This window comes from Accipiter gentilis, chromosome Z (genome assembly GCF_929443795.1).
Source record: "Accipiter gentilis chromosome Z, bAccGen1.1, whole genome shotgun sequence".
In the NCBI taxonomy this organism is placed as follows: domain Eukaryota; kingdom Metazoa; phylum Chordata; class Aves; order Accipitriformes; family Accipitridae; genus Astur; species Astur gentilis.
In genome coordinates this window covers 33,830,932-33,853,027 of record NC_064919.1, presented here as the reverse complement: position 1 = coordinate 33,853,027, position 22,096 = coordinate 33,830,932, and the positions used below count along the sequence as shown (strand labels likewise).

Below are 22,096 nucleotides of genomic sequence, written 5' to 3'. Positions count from 1 at the left end.
CAGTTGCTTTGGGTCTTTCTCATTTGCAGGCTCACTGAAGATACGGAGACATGTCAATTCATACCTCAAAAAAAGAAAAACGATTTCTTTTTACCTCCGAATCTGTTGCTGAAGGACATTCTGGTAAGTAAAAATGCTGATTGAATCTTTGCTTTCATTAATACTTGCACCGAAGAATGCTATCTGATGAAAGTTCAGTCATATGTCCCCCAATGGAGAAAAGAAAGAACCAATTAATTATTTTTAATAGACTTCATATTAGTGTCTTTGTTTGCTAGAGAAGAATTTGTCATATTTGTTTAGTATGCAATATAATCTGGCATAGACAACTTTAAATTTTTGCTTGAGAGAAAAAAAGCACGGAGAGGTCTCCTACAGGTAGACTTGGAGCTGCCACATATACTGGAATTACAATTCCAGTTTTAGTTCTGTAATGAAAAAATATTACTTTATGCACATGTTTATTATAGGTGATCATTGAACTCTGAGCCTCTGAAACATTTGGAATCCTAAGCATTGATTTTTAGCAGAGCTGCTTTCCAGATACTGCTATAATACTATATACGCCTCTTTGCCACGTTGCTCTCCCTAACACAAGTTCATGTACGCGGTAGGCTGTACAAAGCAAATGTATTTTCCAGGTCTGGGACTGCAAGACAGTGCTTCAGCTCTGATTGCTGTTCATTAAATTCAGCTATTTTTCACACAGCTTTGTTTACACAAATATGTATCTAGAAGCTGTGTTAACTGATGGACTGGAAAAAGTTCGGACCTCCAGCAGACATACTAGTGACTCAAATTTACAGTAAAGGTAGCAACAGTTCCTTTTATGGCAGAACCTTCAAATAGAGCATTTTAATGTCCAGACTAAAAATAGCATTACCTCGTACTTTTTTGCATAGTAGAAGGAAAGACAAAAAAACTAATAGAAAATGAGGGTGGTGTCAAACACTGAGGATTTGCAGCTGAATTTTTCTTGTGTATCTGTATTCTCAGGATTCTTATTCGCTAGGTGGGAATGGCACCTGGTATGAGACCAGTTTTATCAGTCTGTCTGCTCAGCCCCTACTGAACAGTCCAACAGCTGCAAGACCACTGCAGTATGTAGCTTCGTATCTTTAATGACCACAACCGCTTGTTTGCTTTAAAACACTGCACTATATGTTGTAATAGTGCAAATAGCTGACGGCAATAAAACTTATCAGTTGTTCCAGGTTATGCCGTTCCTCCTCAAGCATCAGTCCCTCTGGTGTGAATTAGTTTCGCAATCTTCAGGACTCAGTTTGCCTCGCCTCAGGATTGTTGACAAACTAGCCAGATGACAAACTTTGGAACCTGGCATTACTGATTTTATTCTTGATTGTACAAGTGATTTCTGGGTCTGAAATTATGACCACATGATGTTTCTGTCTTTCACTTTATGTCCTTGTGTATTCAAACTGTGGTCAATTTTTATAAGTGAAGGTGCAATATAAATGAAGTAACTGACCAGGATTCTGATTCTCTGAGTAAATATACTAGCAAGAAATTTCAGTAAGATAATGCTTGAGCTGGGGATCAATGCAACACAAACAGCTGAAGACAGGCTTTACAGCTATCAAGTTGGCATGCCTTTTTGTAATTTTTCTTTTTTTCAAGCCTCTAAATTGTTTGACTTACTTTGCAAATGCTTATGAAATGCACAATTAAATGTTTGGCTTCAGCTTGTGTCCTGGTTTCATCTGGGATAGAGTTAATTGTCTTCCTAGTAGCTGGTATGGTGCTATGTTTTTGAGTTAAGTATTAGAAGAATGATGATAACACTGATGTTTTCAGTTGTTGCTAAGTAGTGTTTAGACTAAAGTCAAGGATTTTTCAGCTTCTCATGCCCAGCCAGCAAGAGAGCTGGAGGGGCACAAGAAGTTGGCACAGGACACAGCCAGGGCAGCTGACCCAAACTAGCTGATGGGATATTCCATACCATGGGATGTCCCATCTAGTATAGCAACTGGGAATGGGGGGCGGGGGACTAACTGGGTGTCAATTGGTGAGTGGTGAGCAATTGCACTGCACATCATTTGTACATTCCAATCCTTTTATTATTGCTGCTGTCATTTTATTAGTGTTATCATTATCATTATTGGTTTCTTCTTTTCTGTTCTATTAAACCGTTCTTATCTCAACCCACAAGTTTTACTTCTTTTCCGATTTTCTCCCCCATCCCACTGGGTGGGGAGGGGAGTGAGTGAGCAGCTGCATGGTGCTTAGTTGCTGGCTGGGGTTAAACCATGACAGCTTGACTGGGGAAAACTCAAAAAACATAAAGGTACAGAAATTGCTGACTCAGATTGTGAAAGTTGTGCCAGTGAAGAAGAGACCTGTGCACGTCCATAAACAAACCTCATGCTGACATTGAGATCACTGTAGCCTGTTTAAATAAAAGGGGCACATATATTTTAGCACTTGTGCTTTGGTTTTAGCCTGTTTTTAGTTTGTATTTGGGTGAGGTAGTATTGATGGCACAATGGCTAATCCATTCAAAGCTACAGGCTAGCATGTTTCACTTTCTTTTAGGTTGTACTGGAAGGTATTACTCTACGGTTCTCATTCTGAAATTCAATTTGCACTTAATCTTTGCATTGAATTACAGATCTTTCAGGGTACAGAATAACCCTACTCTTACCTTATAATTTCATTGTGATGTTTGTTTGCTTCCAGACCAGATTATCTTTAAAAGTAAATAAGTAGTTTAAGATGGACATTTAGTTATGCTTCCTCTTTGGGCCTTTGAGTCTACGCATGTATGTAATGGTACTTACTCCTGCAAGAGAAGTTATTGTAGATTGGCAACTACATACATAATTATAGAGGCTGTTGCAAACAATATAGGCACCTGGCTTATTGATAGACAGTGTTGTAAATCCAGCTGTGTAGTTGTGTGGCTGAACGTATTTTGGATACCCTTTTTTGTAATGGTGGTGGGTGAAGATTAATTCACATTCCTCATGTTGGTTCTGCAGATATGCAAGCTTTCAAACCTGTACTTTTGACGAAATAGTATGGATTGCTTTTACCTGGTTCAGCTACCCTGATGAGACAAAGAATCTCAATTTGTCTCCTAAATTGTTCATTAACTTTTAACAAACCAAATGCATTTGGCATACTCAGGTCTTACTTGGACAATAAGTCATAGGTGCTAAAGACAGAATAGGGAAACCTTTTTTCCCCAGTACTTTTGTCCTAAAAAAAAAGAACAAAACTCAGAAATATAACAGTGGAAACTTGTTAGTGGCCAATGTTTGTCCCTAAGAGAATGTTTGCAGATGCTTTTCTAAACTCAAATAAGCCAGATGGTTGTGGATAATTGCAGGAGTGAGTCTAATGCACCTGTTTGTAGGGAGAGCAATGCCTCTTGTCATCCAAAAAGATGAGATCTCAGAGATCCCCACTCCAGATACTGAAGGGATAAACACTGCCTTGAGTGCAGACCTCTGACAGTTATAAGATGTAGATCAAAACTGGTAATTCACACAGAAAATGCAGTGCACAGTTTAAAATAGGGAGGGCAAGAATGCAAGACCCCTACAGAAAGGTCTTAGCTTAAATACTTCTTCCAACATTACTACTTGGATCTTCTGTTCTCCTGAAACTAATATTTCAGGATGCCTTTGCAGGCCTTTTTCATTTTCCCCTCACCTGGGAGGCTGCTGACCTGTGTAGATGATAGTAAAATGTCAGTTAGGATTGACTTGAGGAGAGGAGTGAAAACAGAGTAAGGCATACCTATGAGAACATAAGTTGCTAAAATTGCCCCTTGGCAGATGGTCTATGAATAGAAGTCTCTTACACACTGGAAATGAAATTTTATTAAGAAATCACTTTTTTGTTTTTATCACAAAAAGAAATGTTATGTCTGTCTTATTTTTACATTCTAGATAAAATGTGTGATCAGATAAGTGATGCTGTTTTAGATGCTCATCTCAGTATTGATCCAGATGCCAAGGTTGCCTGTGGTAAGTACAATATGGATGGAAAAACAAATTAATGAAGTACAACAAGTAATCCATGTTGATATAACATCCCATGATCCAAAATTGTTGCAATAGCTGGCTGGCAGTCAACACTTCCACAGTCAGTCAAGAGGCCAACTCTGGCACACTGGCTCAGAGAAGGGAAGGCAGGAAAAAAAGCTGCAAAAAATGAAATACGTAGTACTCCAGTACCAAGTAAAAATAATGAAATGTAAGAAATAGATCAGGAGAGGCCAGTGGTATCAGGGAAAACTATTGTGGACAGGGCTAATGATAATGAGGAATCTAAGAAAATGAGGGAAAAAGAGAACTGAGGAAAGACATATGTCAAGATGCATTTCTTCGTAGAGTAAAAGGTGTTAATAAAACTCAAAATCTGGAAGTGCTAAATAGGTATTTAATGTGCCTTTACAGAAGCAGGGTGATACCCTTGGTTCACAGGAAGGTAAATGCACAGTTCATTTGAATGTGACTCTGATCAAAGTGGCTTGCCTTTTTCTGGAACTTTCTATTAGGACTACCCTGTGTTCTACATGGATGTTGTCACTAGCAACATCACCTCTTCCAGAGGCTAACATGTCATCAAATTGGAATGAGCTGGGTTGCCAAGGGGGAATGGACACAGAAAGGGAATGTGTCTAATGAGATCTCCGAATGCAGTCATTTTTTTCTTAGAACAAGCCATCAAGGCCATAGTTACAGCACAGAGCACTAGCTGCGTCCCACAAATACAGTGATCTACAGTGATTTCATCTGAAAAACCTCATGTGATCCTTGATGCATAAATGTAAGCAGTGAGGAGACTTGGGGGGAGGGTGTAGCATATGTGTTAGACTTGATGAAGCATGTATTTCAGTATTGCGGGTAGTTATGCTTCCAAAACTGCTGAAAAGCTGGAGATGGTAACAGCGAAATGCTGCAAAAATGACAAGGACTGAAATATGTGTCATAAGAGATGTGAGAAACATGATCGGTTTGTCTTACCAAAAAAGAAGCCTGAGATGTGACATGATTACATAGATAAATGCCTGATTTCTGTAACCTGTTGGGAAAAAAAACATACCAAAACTGCTGTCTGGAGTCAGAAAACATTAAAGCATAAGTCTGGAAAGATAAATTAGTTGACCAGACACAGAGTTTGCTAAAAAAGTAGTGGTGTGGAGAACAGAAAGCAGTTATGGCACTCAGTACAGGTTTTACTGGGTGAAGATTAGAATTTCTGTTTAGTTGTGCAGGCTTTGCCTCAAAGTTTCAGGAAAAAAAAAATCTCAAGCGTTATGCAAGTACTAAGTCACTGTAACACTGTATTTTAAAAAACTATGAAATGTAGTTCACAGGGGTGTTGAAACTAGATTCTATCTACCACTAGAAAAATGTATCTGTGGTTCTCTGAGTTTTATTTACTGCTTGGACTTTTCAGATCAGCAAGTTTTGCATATGAAGTTCTGAATTATTACACTGGCACTACCTCATTTCAGCAGGATAGAGCTGCTGTCTCTTTGTGCTGCCAACAAACTGGGTAGCAGTAAAGTCAAGTGAGAGAATACTGGCTGCAAGTAGCATAAAGCAGAAGGCAGATTAATTATTCTACTTCCTGTCTAAGTGAAGCCAAATGCTTTCTTGAAAAAAAAGTCCTTCCCAGTGTGCCCAACAAATGGGATTCAAGAGAGAAAATTTAACTACCCGTAAAAGAAGACAGTACAAAAGAGAAGGTGGAAGTTTCAACCTACTAATGGTGTTCAAAATATTCTTTCCAGAAGACTTAAACATGTAAGAAATCACCCCCCAGCGAAGATCCCAAAACCTTAATACAGTAACTTTCTCTTGGGTAGAGCAGATGGGTGTGTTGCTTGGGCTCACTTGTAAGTTGCAGCTATAGTGCAGTTCCCGAGCTGTGTTTTCTTTTGGTTGAATTAAATTTCAGTCAGAACAGAAAGCAGTCAAAGGTAGGAAGATGAATCTTTCTTATCCTGATACTAAAAAAGCATCATCATGTCATGAAGTCTTGCATCACCATCAAGCTTTGCTTAGCTGTAATGGGTCTGGAAGAGTTTCTAGGGACTGTTGGTGTTGACTGCAGCCTTAGTCTTCCACTTCTCTAAGCCCCAGGTCCCCAACTTTGTGTTCTTCCAGAAAGGCCTCCTGTTTTTGTAATGACCACAATGGAAAAGCTAAGAGCAACTCTTCTCTGCCTCCCACCTGTAACATATGGTCTCTTCCCCTTGTGCGGGATTCACAGCACCATGTGTGCCTTGCACACATAGGTGGTCTGCTAGTGTGTGGCAGACAGGAACAGTGCTGCTGGTCAGTAGAGCAGGGGCACAAGACTGGGTATGAAAACAAAGGTACCAGGATAACCTGCACTGTAGTGGGGATACACAATAACCTGGGGTTGATGTGCTGTATACCTTTAGGGCTACTGCATTATTATGGACTCTCACTGTGTCCACAGTGTAATTCAGAGATACCATGCCAGCTAGGATGTAGCTTAATTGTTCAATATAGACTAATTCCTCTTGCAGATAAGCAGAGAAAGCTTGCCCTATGCTAAATTCTCAACTGCTTGTCTAGATTATCTAAGATTAGGTGCCAGTTAAAGATGGCTTGATTGTCTTTATGTGATGCTGCAGTCCATAGTTGTGCAATTTTATATTCCTGCCTGTAATACTTAATCTTGAAATCAGATAAAATTATTCAAATGAGATGGTGACTGGATGATAGAAGTGATGGATGAAATTTAGTGTAGGCTAATGCAAGGGGGAAGGGAGCAATCTTAACCCCATGTAGAGAAAGTATGGTTTTCAGTTCACTACAAGCATTCAGAATAGAGATTTTGGGGTTGTAATAGACATATGTTTCTGAGAAAAGAGTCAGTGCTCAGTAGCAGTAAAAACCCAAGCTGACTGTTAGGGCTTACTGGGAAAGGACTGAAGAGTGGAACTGAGAACATCATTAAGTCATGTAAATCCATGGTTGCCTTGGTCTTGAATACTGCATGCAATTTGTTTCTCTTTCCCATCCACAAAAAAGGCTATAGTAAGATTGTATGGCAAGACTAATGAATATGATCATAGCCATACAGTGTCTCTCAGTGAATAGCCTAGGCCGTCCCAGCCTGGAAAAGAGAGGACTGAATGGAATATGAAATAGAGCTATACGGTTGTAGGCCATACTGATGTGGTGAATTTTTGTGATTGTTTGCTCTATGTTTTAACATAAAATGGAAAAGTTTGGAGACCAGGTGGATGCTTGAAACAACAAAATAAAATAAGAAATGATTCTGCACAAAATTTGTAATGAAGTAGCGTAGTTTCTTGCTCCAGGATGCTGTAGATGTTAAAAGTTTTCATGGTTGCCAGGGGCAACTGGGTGAATTACTGTAACAAAAATCTGTCAAAGACTGGTAACGCTGTTAATAAATGATGTCCCGTTAGCTTCAGGAAGATCCTGAGCTGAAATTGTTGGAGACCAGGGATATATTTGTAGAAATAGCACTATATATTTGACATGTTCTTATAGACGTTTGCTGCTGGCCACTGTGGAGATAGGGTAATTGGGTAAGGTGGACACCCCCCCACACACCACTTGTGGCCATTTTAATGTTCAGTATCAGCTGAAGAGGAGAGTGATTGCACACAGACCTATAGGTATGCTAAGGCTTTACACTGAGTTTCCCCTATGACTAAACCTTTGTTCATAGAACCATCTTCAGGATCTCCCTGTGTAACTGTAAAATAGCAGTAGTAAAATTCTGATGTTTCATCTTTTTTCTGCAGAGTGTGTAGCAAAAACTGGAATGATTTTGCTTTGTGGGGAGATCACATCCCAAGCTATAGTAGATTACCAACAAATTGTAAGAGAGACCCTTAAGAGGATAGGGTATGATGACTCTTCCAAAGGTGAGTGAGATCCTTTATGTGTTCATTCTTGGGTCTGTTCTGCATGTGTCCAAAGTAATATTCTTATGATTTTCTGGAAAATAAAATGAAATGCGTATCCAGGCCTTGGAGAAAACTGCGCAGATGTTGATATGCGTTTTTCAGTGCCTGGTACTGAAGGAGCTGTTTTAAGGTGGCATACTTGTAAAAGACTTATTCTTGAAAGTGCCAGGTACCTCTTGGTTCTCTGATGCAGAAGAACTAGTGTTTGCACAAATGTCGGAAGGGGGTTACATCTGCAGGTTTGTACAGTGAAAGATTTAACACTGATGTTCCTTGTCCTTGGGGTGCATAAACCTATGACACTTGAAGTTCACACCCAAGGGAATTCTTTATGTGTTCTTAAAATATTTCCCAAAGTAGCTTCCTTTCAGCAGTTGAACCCGTTACATGACTATTCCCCTTCAGTCTTCCCTTTTCATGCATGATATATACAGCTTTTCTCTAATTCTATTGAACCCTAGAACGTACTACAAGAAAAACTGAATCCCAGTTTCTGGTAACATTCTCCACAATCCCCTCCCAGGTTTAATACCTAAATGGTTTGAACCCTAGTCATCATAAGCAATGTAACAAGCTTTGGTGGGGCAGCTTGTAGGATTATACTTATCCTCTCAGTTTCAAGAGCTCCAGTTTGAACTAATACTACTAACTTGCCCACAACCTGGGACTGTTACCGAAATGTGCTGATTGTCTGCTTCTGTTAGCAATACGAAATGTTGTATAGGAAGCTTACATGCGTAGAGTTTTAAAAGTTTTAGCCAAGATAACTAGATAATCCCTAAAAGCTTCTCTACCAATTTGTAAACTCTCAAGAATGTATGACCTAACTTTACAAAACTCCCTTCACTAGGACTGGACTATAAGACTTGCACAGTTTTAGTGGCCTTAGAACAACAATGTAAAGAGATCAATCATGCTGTCTCCCATGGCAAGAGTGACGATGACATTGGAGCAGGGGATCAGGTAATGTGACTTAATTCCAGGTACTTATTCAAATTTAGTTTATGCACAAGCAGCTAGAATTGCATTGGACCAGAGCCTTTCCTTAAAAGCTATCGTGCCGTGTAAGAATTAGCAGCTTAACACTGTGCACTCTTTTAATCATCAGAAGTGAAAAAAAGTAACATGGCTTTCACTAGTTTCAGTGAAAGTGGCTTTTTCCATATCCAGTGGCTTTACTGGATAGAGCTACAATTAAACTTTTTATCAGCTGGTGTCAGTTTCTGGTCTTTCAAGTCCTTTGAGTAGCCTGGTTTTACTTCTTAGGCATCAAATGCTACATTATTTTAGTTGTCATGCATGGAGAGAAGACTGAGCAGTCTTTATGAGCTTTATGTCTATTAAGCATTGTAATGGATTCTTATGGATGCTTAAGGCAGAGCCATTCTCGAGAACCAGACCGTGCTGTGGCTGTGATTCTTGTGCATGCAGGTACACAAATGTTATTTCAGGCTGGCTCTATGTTGAAGTGTATTTACTCTGCATGTTACTGCTGTTTCTTTCTAGGTTTGGGCAGTTTTAAAGTACTGTGTGGCAAAGAGGTGCAGAAATGGAAAGAGAACGTGGAAATGAGTGGCTTATTTCCCTGTTTTTCAATGCAGGGTTTGATGTTTGGCTATGCCACTGATGAAACTGAGGAATGTATGCCCTTAACACTCCTCCTGGCACACAAACTGACTGCAAGCATAAAGGCTCTGGAACGGAATGGAACATGGCCCTGGGTTAGACCAGATGGGAAAACACAGGTTCGTAACGTAGTTGTATAAACTGTAAGGGTAAGAAACAACAGAAATAATTTACCCTGTCTGCTACTAAATCTAAATTCATGTTTGTCAAAAAGGGTGCTGTCATTTTCATATGTTCCAAGGTGGTGTGAGTTTCATAAGGTACATTTGTAAGTAGCACACATGGTTTGTTTAAGCTGTACTATTAGAATCTTACCAGGTTTCTTCAAAATATCACTTGTATTTTGCTTCTTCTCCCCTCAAGATTAAGCAGATTAACAAATTACTGACAATCAGCTGGTTTTTTTTGAATAAATATCAGCATTCCAGAAGCACGGGCTGGGATAGTGCTGTGGTTTCTCAGTTAAAAAAGAGCTGTTCTTGATTCAAACCTCATGTATACTGTGCCTGATCAGTGGTCAGAGCCACTGACAGCTGTGTTGCACAGCTGAGTGGATGAGTCAGTCACTGAGCCCACTATAAGAGTGAGGCACTTTAGCAGTCTTAAAGGCAGTTCTGTGTCTTCCAGGCTGTGAAATCTGCAGGAGAGGAAAGGAAAGCCATATGTGTGGCATTTCCAAGACAGCAAGGTGTTTCAATCTTAATTTCTGTTGCTTAGTGGGGGTGAACTGCATTGAGTTATACTGCTGCTGTTGTTGCAGTGCAACATGGATTGTGTCCTCTCTAGGTTACAATGGAATACAGGGAGAGTAATGGCGCAGTGGAGCCCATCCGAGTGCACACACTTGTGATTTCAGTACATCATGCCCCGGATGTACCTCTACAACAAATACAGAAGGAGCTAATGGAGAAAGTTGTTAAAGAAGTCATTCCAGAGAAGTATCTTGATGAGGACACAATTTATCATCTCCTTCCAAGTGAAAAGTTTGTAGAAGGTGGTCCTAAGGTATGGTACTTTGAAAGAGGACGGCCTATACAGACTTGTATTCTACTTTGCCACATGCTTCTAAATGTTCTGTTGAACAAAAGTGCAATGAACTGATACACCTTTAACCAAGAAAGCCTGTACATTTTCAGGGAAGCTTCGATCATTTTGCTGGAATTTTCCTACTAGACAGCTGGCAAACTGAAGCTCTATCTGTGTAGACAGCCAAATGTACAGATTATTGGATCTTTGTCTTGCTTCCAGAAAGTTTTTTAAATGACCAAAAGCCAGCTCTTAAGTTACACGCTAAAATGCCTGACTGAAAGTATCTCTTCACTTTCACAATAAAAATCAAAACCAGAAATAATAACAGATCTGATCTTCTACATTGAAATTATTCAGAAAGCTGAACAAATTTCAAGGGAGACCTTAGATGTATTAAGTCTCAATAGTCATTAGAATTTGACATGTGTTCTGCTTTCCAGGTGCTGGTACTAGGTAAGCAGGTCATTGCTGTGAAATTGTAAAACATTTTGTTACACAAAACTGTCTAGTTTTGTATAAAGAGTTCCATGAAGGACTAAAACTACAAGGTGTGTTTATGATCACACTGGAATGATGTAGGAATCCTGCTTTCATTGAAGAATAAATGTCAGCTTTACTCCCATATTACTTACTTGGGGTTTAGTGGATTAACACAGTTTATCGTCTTTCAGAATGGAGTTTCTCAACACTCTGGAGTTCATTTATCAGCTTGCCATCACCAGCTTTGCTAATCTGACAGAAAGGCAGTTAATTCTCTGCTGGTTGGATAGTTGGATCAGCTCATCAAGTTGTAGGAGGCAGACAGAAGTCCATGCAAGAGGGTGGGACTCCGTTATTGGTGGCACTTGGGTACCAAGTGGTTCTTGTGCCAGTTGTGAACCATCAAGGTGAGCTCAGCACTCTTGTGCTGGCAGCACTGAGCTGCAGCTTTAGTATATGTATCTAAGTGAAGCTTGTTAACCTTTTAGATCTTATGTGATCTGTTCTTCAGGAGGGCTTTTGTCCTTCTAAATTCTTGGCCTCCATCAAGTGTTACTGAGTGAAGACATTGGCCAGTAATCCAGAGACAGTATTTAATGATTGCTGATTTGAAGGGAGTGCAATGTTTGTGATGTTGTGCCACATTCTTATCAGTCTTCAAAAATGACTGCAGCACAGATGGCTTAATACATCTCTAAAAAATACTCCAGCCATGTAGACCTTATTCATTAATTAAACAGTTGCATCTGAAGGTGAACACTGTGAACAATGGGTCATATCTGTGGCAAATACAAAACAAAGCTGTACCCAATAACCCAGTATGGGGCTGGGTAAACTGTTGTGTCTCATGAACGTATTCAATTGTTTGTCCTGCAGAGTGATGCTGGACTGACTGGCAGAAAGATCATTGTTGATACCTATGGAGGCTGGGGAGCCCATGGTGGAGGTGCATTCTCTGGAAAAGATCCCTCCAAAGTTGATCGTTCTGCAGCATATGCAGCTCGTTGGATTGCAAAATCTCTGGTGAAAGCTGGTCTCTGTAAAAGGGTACTAATCCAGGTAAAAGCAACTCTGAAAGTAATACACCATAACAGAAATTCTGTCTTATGTGTGGTCAGCCCCTCAGAACACATACTACGATCACAGCCCCACTCCAGTTTCAGAAAAGCTCTTCTCATACTAGATTGGGGCACCAGGAAGTTCCTCTTGGGGGTGTGGTATTAAGGGGTCCCCCTATGAGGAAAGCCAAAGACACAGGCCAGGAAGGTCCTGAAGCAAGGAGTGTGTTCACAGTGGTATTCTTTCTGCAACTGTTGCCATCCCTGGTTTGGGTACTTCTTTGCATCATCCTTGCTTTTACTTCCAGCAAATCTAGTGATCCTCTGCACACACACACATGCCCAGCACTCCAACCTGGGCTGCACAGTACATTACAGGGTTATGTTTGCAGTGTCTAGATGTAGATGTGCAACCTGCTGTACTATATGGTCATATGTAAATTAAACCATTTTAAACTGTATTTGAAATTACCTTAAAGTTACCATGAGTTCCCTACTGTGTGTTCCTAGCATACTACTACGGTATAAGTTGTGTTTAAAAGCAAAATTCAATTGTTTTTAAGAGTATAAAACAAGAACTTCCATCAGTCTTACACGCTTAGAAGAAACGCACTTCCTTCTTTGTGCATGAATATAAGTCTAAGAAGTCGAAAGACGTGTTTTATTGACCGCTAGACACTTTCATCATTAAACATGAACCCAATATGAATGCTAAACAATTGAGGTTTGTCTAGGCAGTTTGCAATACTAGTTTATACACATACTTATTCTGAGTAGCTGCTGTGTAGTAACTTTAACCCAGTGCAACAAATTACTACGCAAAAAATTACAGTGATTTGGCTGATGTTTTGCTGCAGAGGTGTGTTTAAAACCTTTTACTTTCTCCATGGATCAGAGGAGAGGCCTACTGGATGTGGTTACAATCAATGACATAATATTATCCAAACATCCCAATAAGGAACAAGGCCCCTTGCTTTAGATGTTGTGCTGTGTTTGATACCTGATTAAACTTAAGATTTGGAGTTAGTCAAGGAAAGGGTAGATTGGGAATAAGTCAAGCACAAATAGTGATGGTTCACAAATTGTTGATAATTTTTTTTTTTTTCTGAGGGGACAGAAGACAAATTTCTGATTTCTCGGTATGCACATTTTGAGTGGCATTTATGACCATATACATTACTGTCTTAATTCCTGAGTTAGGTGGGAATATTGTTATTCCAGTAATTCCCAGAGACCCTCTTAAATACCTAAGCCTGATTCTAGATAAGGCAAGATTGATTTTTTTTAACAGCAAACTATGGAGATGTCAGATATTAGCAGTGAAGGTAAGATGGATGGGTGGAGAAGAGGAGGATGAGAGAGCAGAAAAGCAAATGTCCTGTGAAGTCAAAGAAGGCTAGGTTAAAGATTAAAAAAAAGGAAAAATGTATCAAGTGGAAATGCAAAAGTGTTTTCCAGCCCATTAGTGTCTGTGTGCTGCAGTAAGACCTTGCCAGCCTCCACTCAGACAACTGAGCTGGCTCTGCTACAGATATTGTTTCTGTGCTAACCACCTTTTCATACTGAAAGGCCAAAATGGATAATGGAGAGAACTGCAGGCTTATTAGCTGTATATTACCACAAATACCATCTAGGCTTTATTTAGTGTGATACAGAATTGTCAGCTTAATGAAAAACAGACTTAGCATGATCTCAAAATTAGCTAAGGGGAAGACAGTCATGATTAGGGCTGTTTCTAACAAAAATCAATTCTTGGTTGCTAATAAGTATGTAAATAGATCTGAGCCGTTGGACTACTACTTCCTGAAATCTGTAGAAAGCAGACACAATGAGGAAGACCAGTGAAAGCAAAACATATTTTCATCCAAATACACCAAGGTGGAAGAAAATGAAGTGTATGTTAGCCTATACTGCGGCAGGACTGTATTTTGGAAAGGGACTGAATGATAAAAGCAAATACATTTCCAGAGAACCTGTCTGCTGTGCAGTGCTGTGCTGAAAAAAAGCTAATGTGATTCTTGGATGTCAGAAAGGAGCTATAGAGCTCTTCTGTTGTCCTTTGAACAAAGTGAAATTACAGGGAACACTTCCTGGGTTACTTTGTCTGCTTCTGATAGCTGTGTTTTAAAAAGCAAATGGAAATATTGGATGAAGTTCCAGGGAGTGCACAGAAATAACTTACTCTGGGAATACAAATATGAGTGCTTTAGGAACATGGAGCCTTTTGTCATCTTGTCCTAAATGATCTTTTCTCTGCCTCAGAAAAAAACCCCAGAAATATTTGTAGATCTCAGAGTTTCCAGTCTCAAAGGCATGAAATCCTTTTGTCTAGCTGAGGCTGAAGGACACAGAATGGTGGTATCTAAGGATGATTAGAAAGTACCTCTTTTGCTTTTAAGGATTGTCACTTTGGACTGATATTTGACCAGGCTGAGCATTCTCCAAGGAAAACAGATAATTTTCTAACATAAAAGACAAATAGCAAAAAAAGTTTCTCCTCACTTGCTTTATGCAGAAAAGGTGTGCATAAAACCTTCCCCTAAGATGAGCCTTTCATTTCTCTTAAGCAAATAGTAGGAAGGACTGTTTTAACTGTGTTTGGGTTTTTATGCATGTGTTCTACAGCTATCATATGCTATCGGTCTGAGTCATCCTCTTGCAATCTCAGTATTTCATTATGGAACATCAGACAGATCTGAAGAAGAACTGCTTGAGATTGTGCAGAAAAACTTTGATCTACGCCTTGGAGCTATCATAAGGTTTGTGTGCTCTTGGTATTTACAGAAGGGAATAATGTTTTCAATGCTGTCTTTAACATTTAATGTTAAAAACTTTCTGGCTCCTAACCTCATGAAAGTCATCTTCATCATAAATCTCTAATTGCTGTCATTTCTGCTTTTCCCTCACCCACGCACCCAGTACAACATACAAGGCCAATTCATAAATCTGGTCACAAAATGTACTAATAAGTAAGAGGGGTCCAAATTACACCAGTAACCCTGGTAGTGTGCTACACTGTAGTTCACTAGCCAGGTGGTAGTGTGCTACGTTGTAGTTCACTAGCCAGGTGGTAGTGCGCTTGGTAAAGTAGAATTTAAGTTTAACATTAGATGTAGTTAGGCTTTCCAGTCTGTTTACAGGATGTGTAAGACTCCTAATCCCTGCCTTATCTGGAAGGCACAAGAAATATTGGCTCTTTCTCAAAGAAGTACTAGGCTAAGAATGGTGTCCCTGCCTTTGATCCTTAGGTGGCAACAACTTGTGAGACAGCTGCCGCAAGATGGAAAGGTTCTCGTGCTCTCACTTCACAAGCAATCCCGTTAAAATCAGTGGGATGTTCTGTGCTGTTATTTGCCCTTGCTCATGCACAGAAGCTGAGTGTCACCCTACCACAATAGTGACAGGATGGTGTTTGCTGTTGCTGTTCTGGGGATTGTGGCCATTAGCCCAGAAGAGAAAAGAACACCCTCAGGTGACTAGCTGCTTCATGAGGTGTTAAGTGTAACCTACCTTATATACATCAGAAAAACTGAACACTGAGAGCCTGTCTGTAGCTGTCACGCATTCTTCTGCACCCGGTTTGAAGTCAACTAAACTTAATTAAAAAGGAATTCAGGTTTCTTAAATGCTCTCTTAAGATTTGGTAAGCCACTGAAATATTCTATGCATTTAAAAAACAGAAAAAGAATAAAAATCCTGTCATGAGATGAGCTGTCTTTAAGTGAAAATTCAGTTGTGATCAGAAGTGTCATGCAGTCAGACAGGACAAGAAAACCCAAACCTACTTACATGGCCTCCTGCAGCCAACCCAGCTATATTCCTTTCTGGAATGTTTCTGAACCTGAAAAAGCAGGTCTTTAGGCAAACATGATACTTACGCTGAAGCATGGGAATGACTCTTTTCTTTGAGAGAAGGGCTGGAAGAGAAAAGCAGATCAGCACCTGTCCTTAGCAGTTAGCCACCTACATTCCAGGGAGCTATAATTTGACCCTAGTATTTTTCCTTCTTTTTTCTCCCTTTCATGACTAATTTATATGATGCTTTGTATGAATTCTTAGGAGGTAGAGCTTCTTGCCTATTTGTAGTACAGCTTCCTAAGACCTAATGGTACAGGCTTATCTCAGTCCTGAAGAACTTTTGAATCTCTTGGCTGATTTTCACCAAACTTTACAGGCTGGACTTCTTAAAAGTTTCATGAAATATGCAATTAATGGAGAGAAACACTATCTCTTCTAAGGGAGTAGCCATACTGTAAGCTCACCCCTTATTAAACTCTGTGAAATTGACGTGGGAGCTCAAGCCTGAGACAGATACTAGCGAGAAGCTGACTCCATGCAGAAAGGAACCACTTTGTCACTTTGAGCAATGCAAGTTTTAAGACCTTTGTTCCAACATGCTAAAACATACAAGTTAGATATCTCATTATTCGAAGAACATGCTTGCAATGATTCACTTCTCTTTTAAATCCAGAGCTATTAATGTCATTCTAGTCTCTATATTCCAGAGGAATCTTGAGTGTATTTGACTCCGAGGGGAGAAATGTCAACATGTTAGTGAAGTCTCTTTTTTTCCCTTAAAAAAAGGAAAGACATTGCTGACAAGCTATATCAATATTTTCCTCATGTAGCCAGCCTTTTGCATTCCTTTTCAGAATGCTTCCTGAATTTACATGCTGAGGGTATAATGCAAGGCATTATGGCAACTTCTGTTGCTATGTAATGTTTTCCAAGTGTTATCAGTTCACAAGTATAATCAAATCTCTTCCTTGCCTTTGTCATTAAGACAGTTCATCGCCATCAGTAATTTGTGTGGTGGTTCCCAGACACTTTCCTTGATTCGGTGTGCTCAAAAATGCTGCATTTTTAAAATGCATTATCACAGCCCTGGAAGTGGTGAAGGCAGTAAGGGAGTAAGAAAGCAGGCAAAAACATGAGCATTGTTTAGTGAATGTTTCCTTGTTAAATGTTACCTCACAATTTTTAAAATCCTGTAAACGGTACTGGCTATCCATTCTAATCAACTATGCACCAAAGTACTTCATGATGTCTTTCTTTTCATGTAGTCAGCACTCACATTTTGATGGCTTTTGTATTAGGGTCAAGCACAAATGACTGTAGTAGCCATTGCAGCATGTGATCATGTTGCACAAGATATTACTTGAAACAAAACTTAGCTGCTGTACCTCATAAATGACCCTGTAAGTGCAAGAATGTGAAATCTCTTCACCATCTAAAACGTATTCATTACCCTGTTAGTATTTGTGGTTCTTTCCTTCTTGCAATTCCTCCACCAATTTTCTCTCCAGCAGGTGATGATATGAATCTATTTTAAGTGTGCTTTCAAAGATAATTAAACAACATAACAACAAATAGAAGAAAGCCCAAGTAGAAAAAAATATTTCAGGCCTTTCATGAAATGAAGAGAAACTTCTGTGTAGATACCTGTAGCTAATCATTTAGCAGAGCTTCAATCTGCTGTATTATGCAGGCCAAAAAGCAATATTCATGACTTTCACCTTCGTTATTTATCTAGCCATAATTAGTGTTAAGCCCTATTATAAATGGTGACTTTGTGCATCTATATAAGTAGTTAAACTTCCACAGTTACCTAGTCTACTAGATTATCATCTTTGGGTGATTCTTTTGAGATCATCATTGTCTTTCTGGCACAGTAGCATTAGAAAATATTCTATATTACACTTGCAATAACAGAAAACACATTGATGCTTGCACAGTTATAGTTGAACTTTATTCCAATTGTAATGCTTCTGCACTGTAATGCTTATAAAGCCTAACTGCATACTTACCACATCTCTGACACATTTGAAGAAAGCTGTTTCTAGTCACTTTAAAATTGAAACCATCAGCTCACTACCTTTGCTGCTGTAAATCCGTGTGATTGTGCAAGGAAACAACACCTAGGTTTTATTGTCTTTCTTCCAGGGATAATACTGATTATCCCTCTGATGTGTCTAAATCATAATATACATTGGAGTAGAGTTAAGTGTAAGACTTGCGTTTTTTTCTTTTCATTAAGGGAGCTGGATTTGAAGAGGCCAATCTATCAAAAAACAGCATGCTATGGGCACTTTGGGAGAGAAGAATTTACATGGGAAATACCCAAAAAGCTTGTGTATTAAGATTTTCAGAATGTTTCATGTAACTGACAGGTGGTTTAATAATCAGGTAAAATTTCAAGCTGTTCAAGACTGTTATCTACTGTTTTTTAAATGGCATTCTGTAGTTAATAGATTTACTTAAAATTATTCGTATTTAATTTCTAACTTTCATAGTGGCCTCACACTTTAAATGCATGTTGGTCTATCTAACATACTCTTCAGCTTTGTCTTTGGTAACATGTGAACAATTTAGGCCTTTGGATGTTATCAGATACTAAGTGCACAGATGGTTGTGGAAGTTGAAGTCATTCCTGTTCTGCCAGGGAAGTCCACTACTGCTTACCCACTTAACTTTGTACTGAAGTAGATGGAAGTTGCTGAGGTAACTTCCAACAGCTCCCTGTAAGAGGAAAGCAGTATTAGCACAAATTGCCATAATTATTTGGGCCAGGACTTCCATCACTACAGCTTTAGTTATGGTCCTTCTAGTCCAAGCAAATTAGTAAAAAAAACCATTTTGAAACATTGTTCATTGTAACCCTAAATATACTTAGCTATAAGTTAGTGTTATCTGTTTGCTTTTAACATTACAGTTTTGTAGGTGAATCTGTGAAAACTGATGAACTCCTGTGTTGTAATTCTTTTATTTATTTATAGTTACTCCTTCTCAAACTGAAATTTTCCATGTCTGCATGGATTGGAGTTAGCTATATAAACTTTCAATTAAGTTTCATTTGGTCACTTCTGAAATGTAAAAAAAAATATGTAAAAAAGAATTGTAGGATATTCCCTTCCTTTGACTTCTCTGGCTGAAAGCACAAAATGGAAAGAAAGAATTCAAAATAATTTACCTTCTCTTCAAGGACTAGAGAGGCTGAAAAGGCTTTGTCGTGGTTTCAGCCCAGCCGGTAACAAAGGACCACGCAGCCGCTCGCTCACTCCTCCGCTCCCCTCCGGTGGGATGGGGAGGAGACGGAGGAGAGAAAAGAAAACAAACCCTGGAACCTCGAGGGTTGACATAAAGGCAGTTTACTGGGACAAACACAGAGAGATTACAACAACAACAACGGCAATAATGAAAAAAAAGTATACAAAAAGAGTGATGCACAGTGCAACTGCTCACCACCCGGGACCCGACGCTCTGCCACTTCCCCCACTGAAAAAAAGAGACCACCCCCCGGCCTGCTCCCCATTTATATACTGAGCATGATGTCCCATGGTATGGAATAGCTCCTTGGCTAGTCCAGGTCAGCTGCCCCGGCTATGCCCCCACCTCCCAGGTTACTGTAAAAATTAACTCTATCCCAGCTGAACCCAGGACATTATCCACCCCTTATTCTATACCATCTACATCATGCCTGATCTTACATTTTTTTTTCCAATCAACCACTACTACTTTCCTTGTCATATATATAAATATATGGACTCCACCCCCCGACATCGCACACACACACACTTGGTGTTCCTTTAGCCTATGGGCTATCCCTCTAATGTGTCCATCGATTTTGGGGCTCTATCTGTTGTAACAGTTCTTCAGGATAAGAGAGAGATGGTGTGAGATGTTGGGTTGTTGTACGCTGCCTCTGGAACTTGTGGCTAGTACATTTGGTGCAACTCATGCCCTTGGTCTGCAGGTCGAAGACGTTGATCTTGAGGAAACTGCTGGGTGCCAGTTCAAGTTCTATCGCTGTTGTACTTGGCTCAGTTTCAAAAGTCCATCCTGTAGTCATTTGGATAACTCTCACAATAATACCCTTGATATGGCATATAGACACTGTAGATACAATGACATGCATTGGCAGGTTATTTAGCAGTTAAATATCATACAGCCCAATTGAACGTCTATTCTCTCCCAAAATCAAATCTCCCTGAGGTACACATCGAACCTCCCCATCCTTCTGCATCACCCACCAGGTATACCCAGGTCCTTGAGCAAAAACAACGCCTTGAATGGGTTTGCCTCTGCTTGAGGGAGGACTAACCCAGACTGTCTTTCCTAACATACTCCTCATGCGCACTACAGGGACTTTATCCCCTTCTACAGTATGTGGAACTCTTGGTTGGGTGGGGCCAGCCCGATTGGCGGATCCTCTAGTATTAACTAACCAGGTGGCTTTTGTTAAATGTGTATCCCAATGCTTGAAAGTTCTACCCCCCATCGCTCTCAATGTAGTTTTCAGCAGTCCATTGTATCATTCAATTTTTCCGGAGGCCGGTGTGTGATAAGGGATGTGATACACCCACTCAATGCCATGTTCTTTGGCCCAGGTGTTTACGAGGTTGTTTCGGAAGTGAGTCCCGTTGTCCGACTCGATTCTTTCTGGGGTGCCGTGTTGCCATAAGATTTTCTCTTCAAGGCCCAGGATAGTGTTCTGGGCAGTGGCATGGGACACAGGGTATGCTTCCAGCTATCCAGTGGTTGCTTCCACCATTGTAAGCACATGGCACTTGCCTTGGCGTGTTCGTGGGAGTGTGATATAGTCAATCTGCCAGGCCTCCCACTGTTTATATTTCAGCCATCGCCCTCCATGCGACAGGGGTTTTTGCTGCCTGGCTTGCTTAATTGCAGCACATGTTTCACATTCATGGATGACCTGTGCGATAGTGTCCATGGTCAAGTCCACCCCTCGATCTCGAGCCCATCTATATGTTGCATCTCTTCCCTGATGGCCTGAGGTATCGTGGGCCCACTGAGCCATAAATAGCTCACCCCTACGTTGCCAGTCCAGGTCCACCTGAGACACTTCAATCTTGGCGGCCTGATCTGCCTGCTGGTTGTTTTGATGTTCTTCAGTGGCTCGACTCTTGGGTACATTAGCATCTACGTGATGTACTTTTACCACTAGCTTCTCTATCCGAACAGCGATATCTTGCCACAGTGCAGCAGCCCAGATGGGTTTACCTCTGCGCTGCCAATTGCCCTTCTTCCATTGCTGTAGCCACCCCCATAGGGCATTTGCCACCATCCATGAGTCAGTATAGAGACAGAGCACTGGCCACTTTTCTCTTTCAGCAATGTCTAATGCTAGCTGGATGGCTTTCACCTCTGCAAACTAACTCGATTCACCTTCTCCTTCAGCAGTTTCTGCAACTAGTCGTGTAGGACTCCATACAGCAGCCTTCCACCTTCGATGTTTTCCCACAATGCGACAGGACCCATCAGTGAACAGGGCATATTGCCTCTCATTTTCTGGCAGTTTATTATACAGTGGGGCCTCTTCAACCCGTGTCACCTCCTCCTCTGGCGACATTCCAAAATCTTTGCCTTCTGGCCAGTCCATGATCACTTCTAACATTGCTGGGCGACTGGGGTTTCCTATGCGAGCTTGCTGTGTGATCAGTGCGATCCACTTACTCCACGTGGCGTCAGTCGTGTGATGCGTAGAGAAAACTTTCCCTTTGAACATCCAGCCCAGCACTGGCAGTCGGGGTGCTAAGAAGAGCAGTGTTTCAGTACCAACCACTTTTGAGGCGGCTCAAACTCCTTCATATGCTGCCAAAATCTCTTTTTCAGTTGGAGTATAGTGAGCCTCGGATCCTCAATATCCCCGACTCCAAAACCCCAGAGGTCGGTCATAGGTCTCCCCAGGTGCTTTCTGCCAAAGGCTCCAGGTAGGGCCATTCTCCCCAGCTGCAGTGTAGAGCATAGTTTTAATATCTTGTCCTATCCCGACTGGCCCAAGAGCTACTGCGTGAACAATCTCCTGCTTAATTTGTTCAAAGGCTTGTCGTTGCTCAGGCCCCCATTTAAAATCGTTCTTCTTCCAAGTAACTTGGTAGAGAGGGCTTACAATTTGACTGTAATTTGGAATATGCATTCTCCAAAAGCCCAC

At 40.4% G+C, this 22,096-nt stretch overlaps 1 protein-coding gene across 2 annotated transcripts; it reads left to right on the top strand.

Annotated features, from left to right (window-relative positions):
* LOC126036492 (S-adenosylmethionine synthase-like) lies at window positions 1–19,143 on the top strand. Of its 2 annotated transcripts, XM_049796369.1 has the most exons (9): window positions 1–123; window positions 3,915–3,992; window positions 7,787–7,909; window positions 8,802–8,914; window positions 9,553–9,696; window positions 10,364–10,582; window positions 11,963–12,145; window positions 14,770–14,903; window positions 18,182–19,143. In XM_049796369.1, exons 1-9 carry the CDS (start codon window positions 51–53, stop codon window positions 18,282–18,284), a joined length of 1,170 nt encoding a protein of 389 aa, XP_049652326.1. In that variant the 5' UTR covers window positions 1–50; the 3' UTR covers window positions 18,285–19,143. The 2 variants fall into 2 exon arrangements, with proteins under 2 accessions (XP_049652326.1, XP_049652327.1); XM_049796370.1 differs by lacking the exon at window positions 3,915–3,992.
* Window positions 19,144–22,096: the final 2,953 nt, after the last annotated feature.

Excerpts from the sequence above, each read along its gene's own strand:
- LOC126036492 (XM_049796369.1), top strand. The coding sequence starts at position 51 with ATGTCAATTCATACCTCAAAAAAAGAAAAACGATTTCTTTTTACCTCC. Across the intron at positions 3,993-7,786 it reads AGATGCCAAGGTTGCCTGTG|AGTGTGTAGCAAAAACTGGA; the intron begins GTAAGTACAATA and ends TTTTTTCTGCAG. Across the intron at positions 8,915-9,552 it reads ACATTGGAGCAGGGGATCAG|GGTTTGATGTTTGGCTATGC; the intron begins GTAATGTGACTT and ends TTTTCAATGCAG.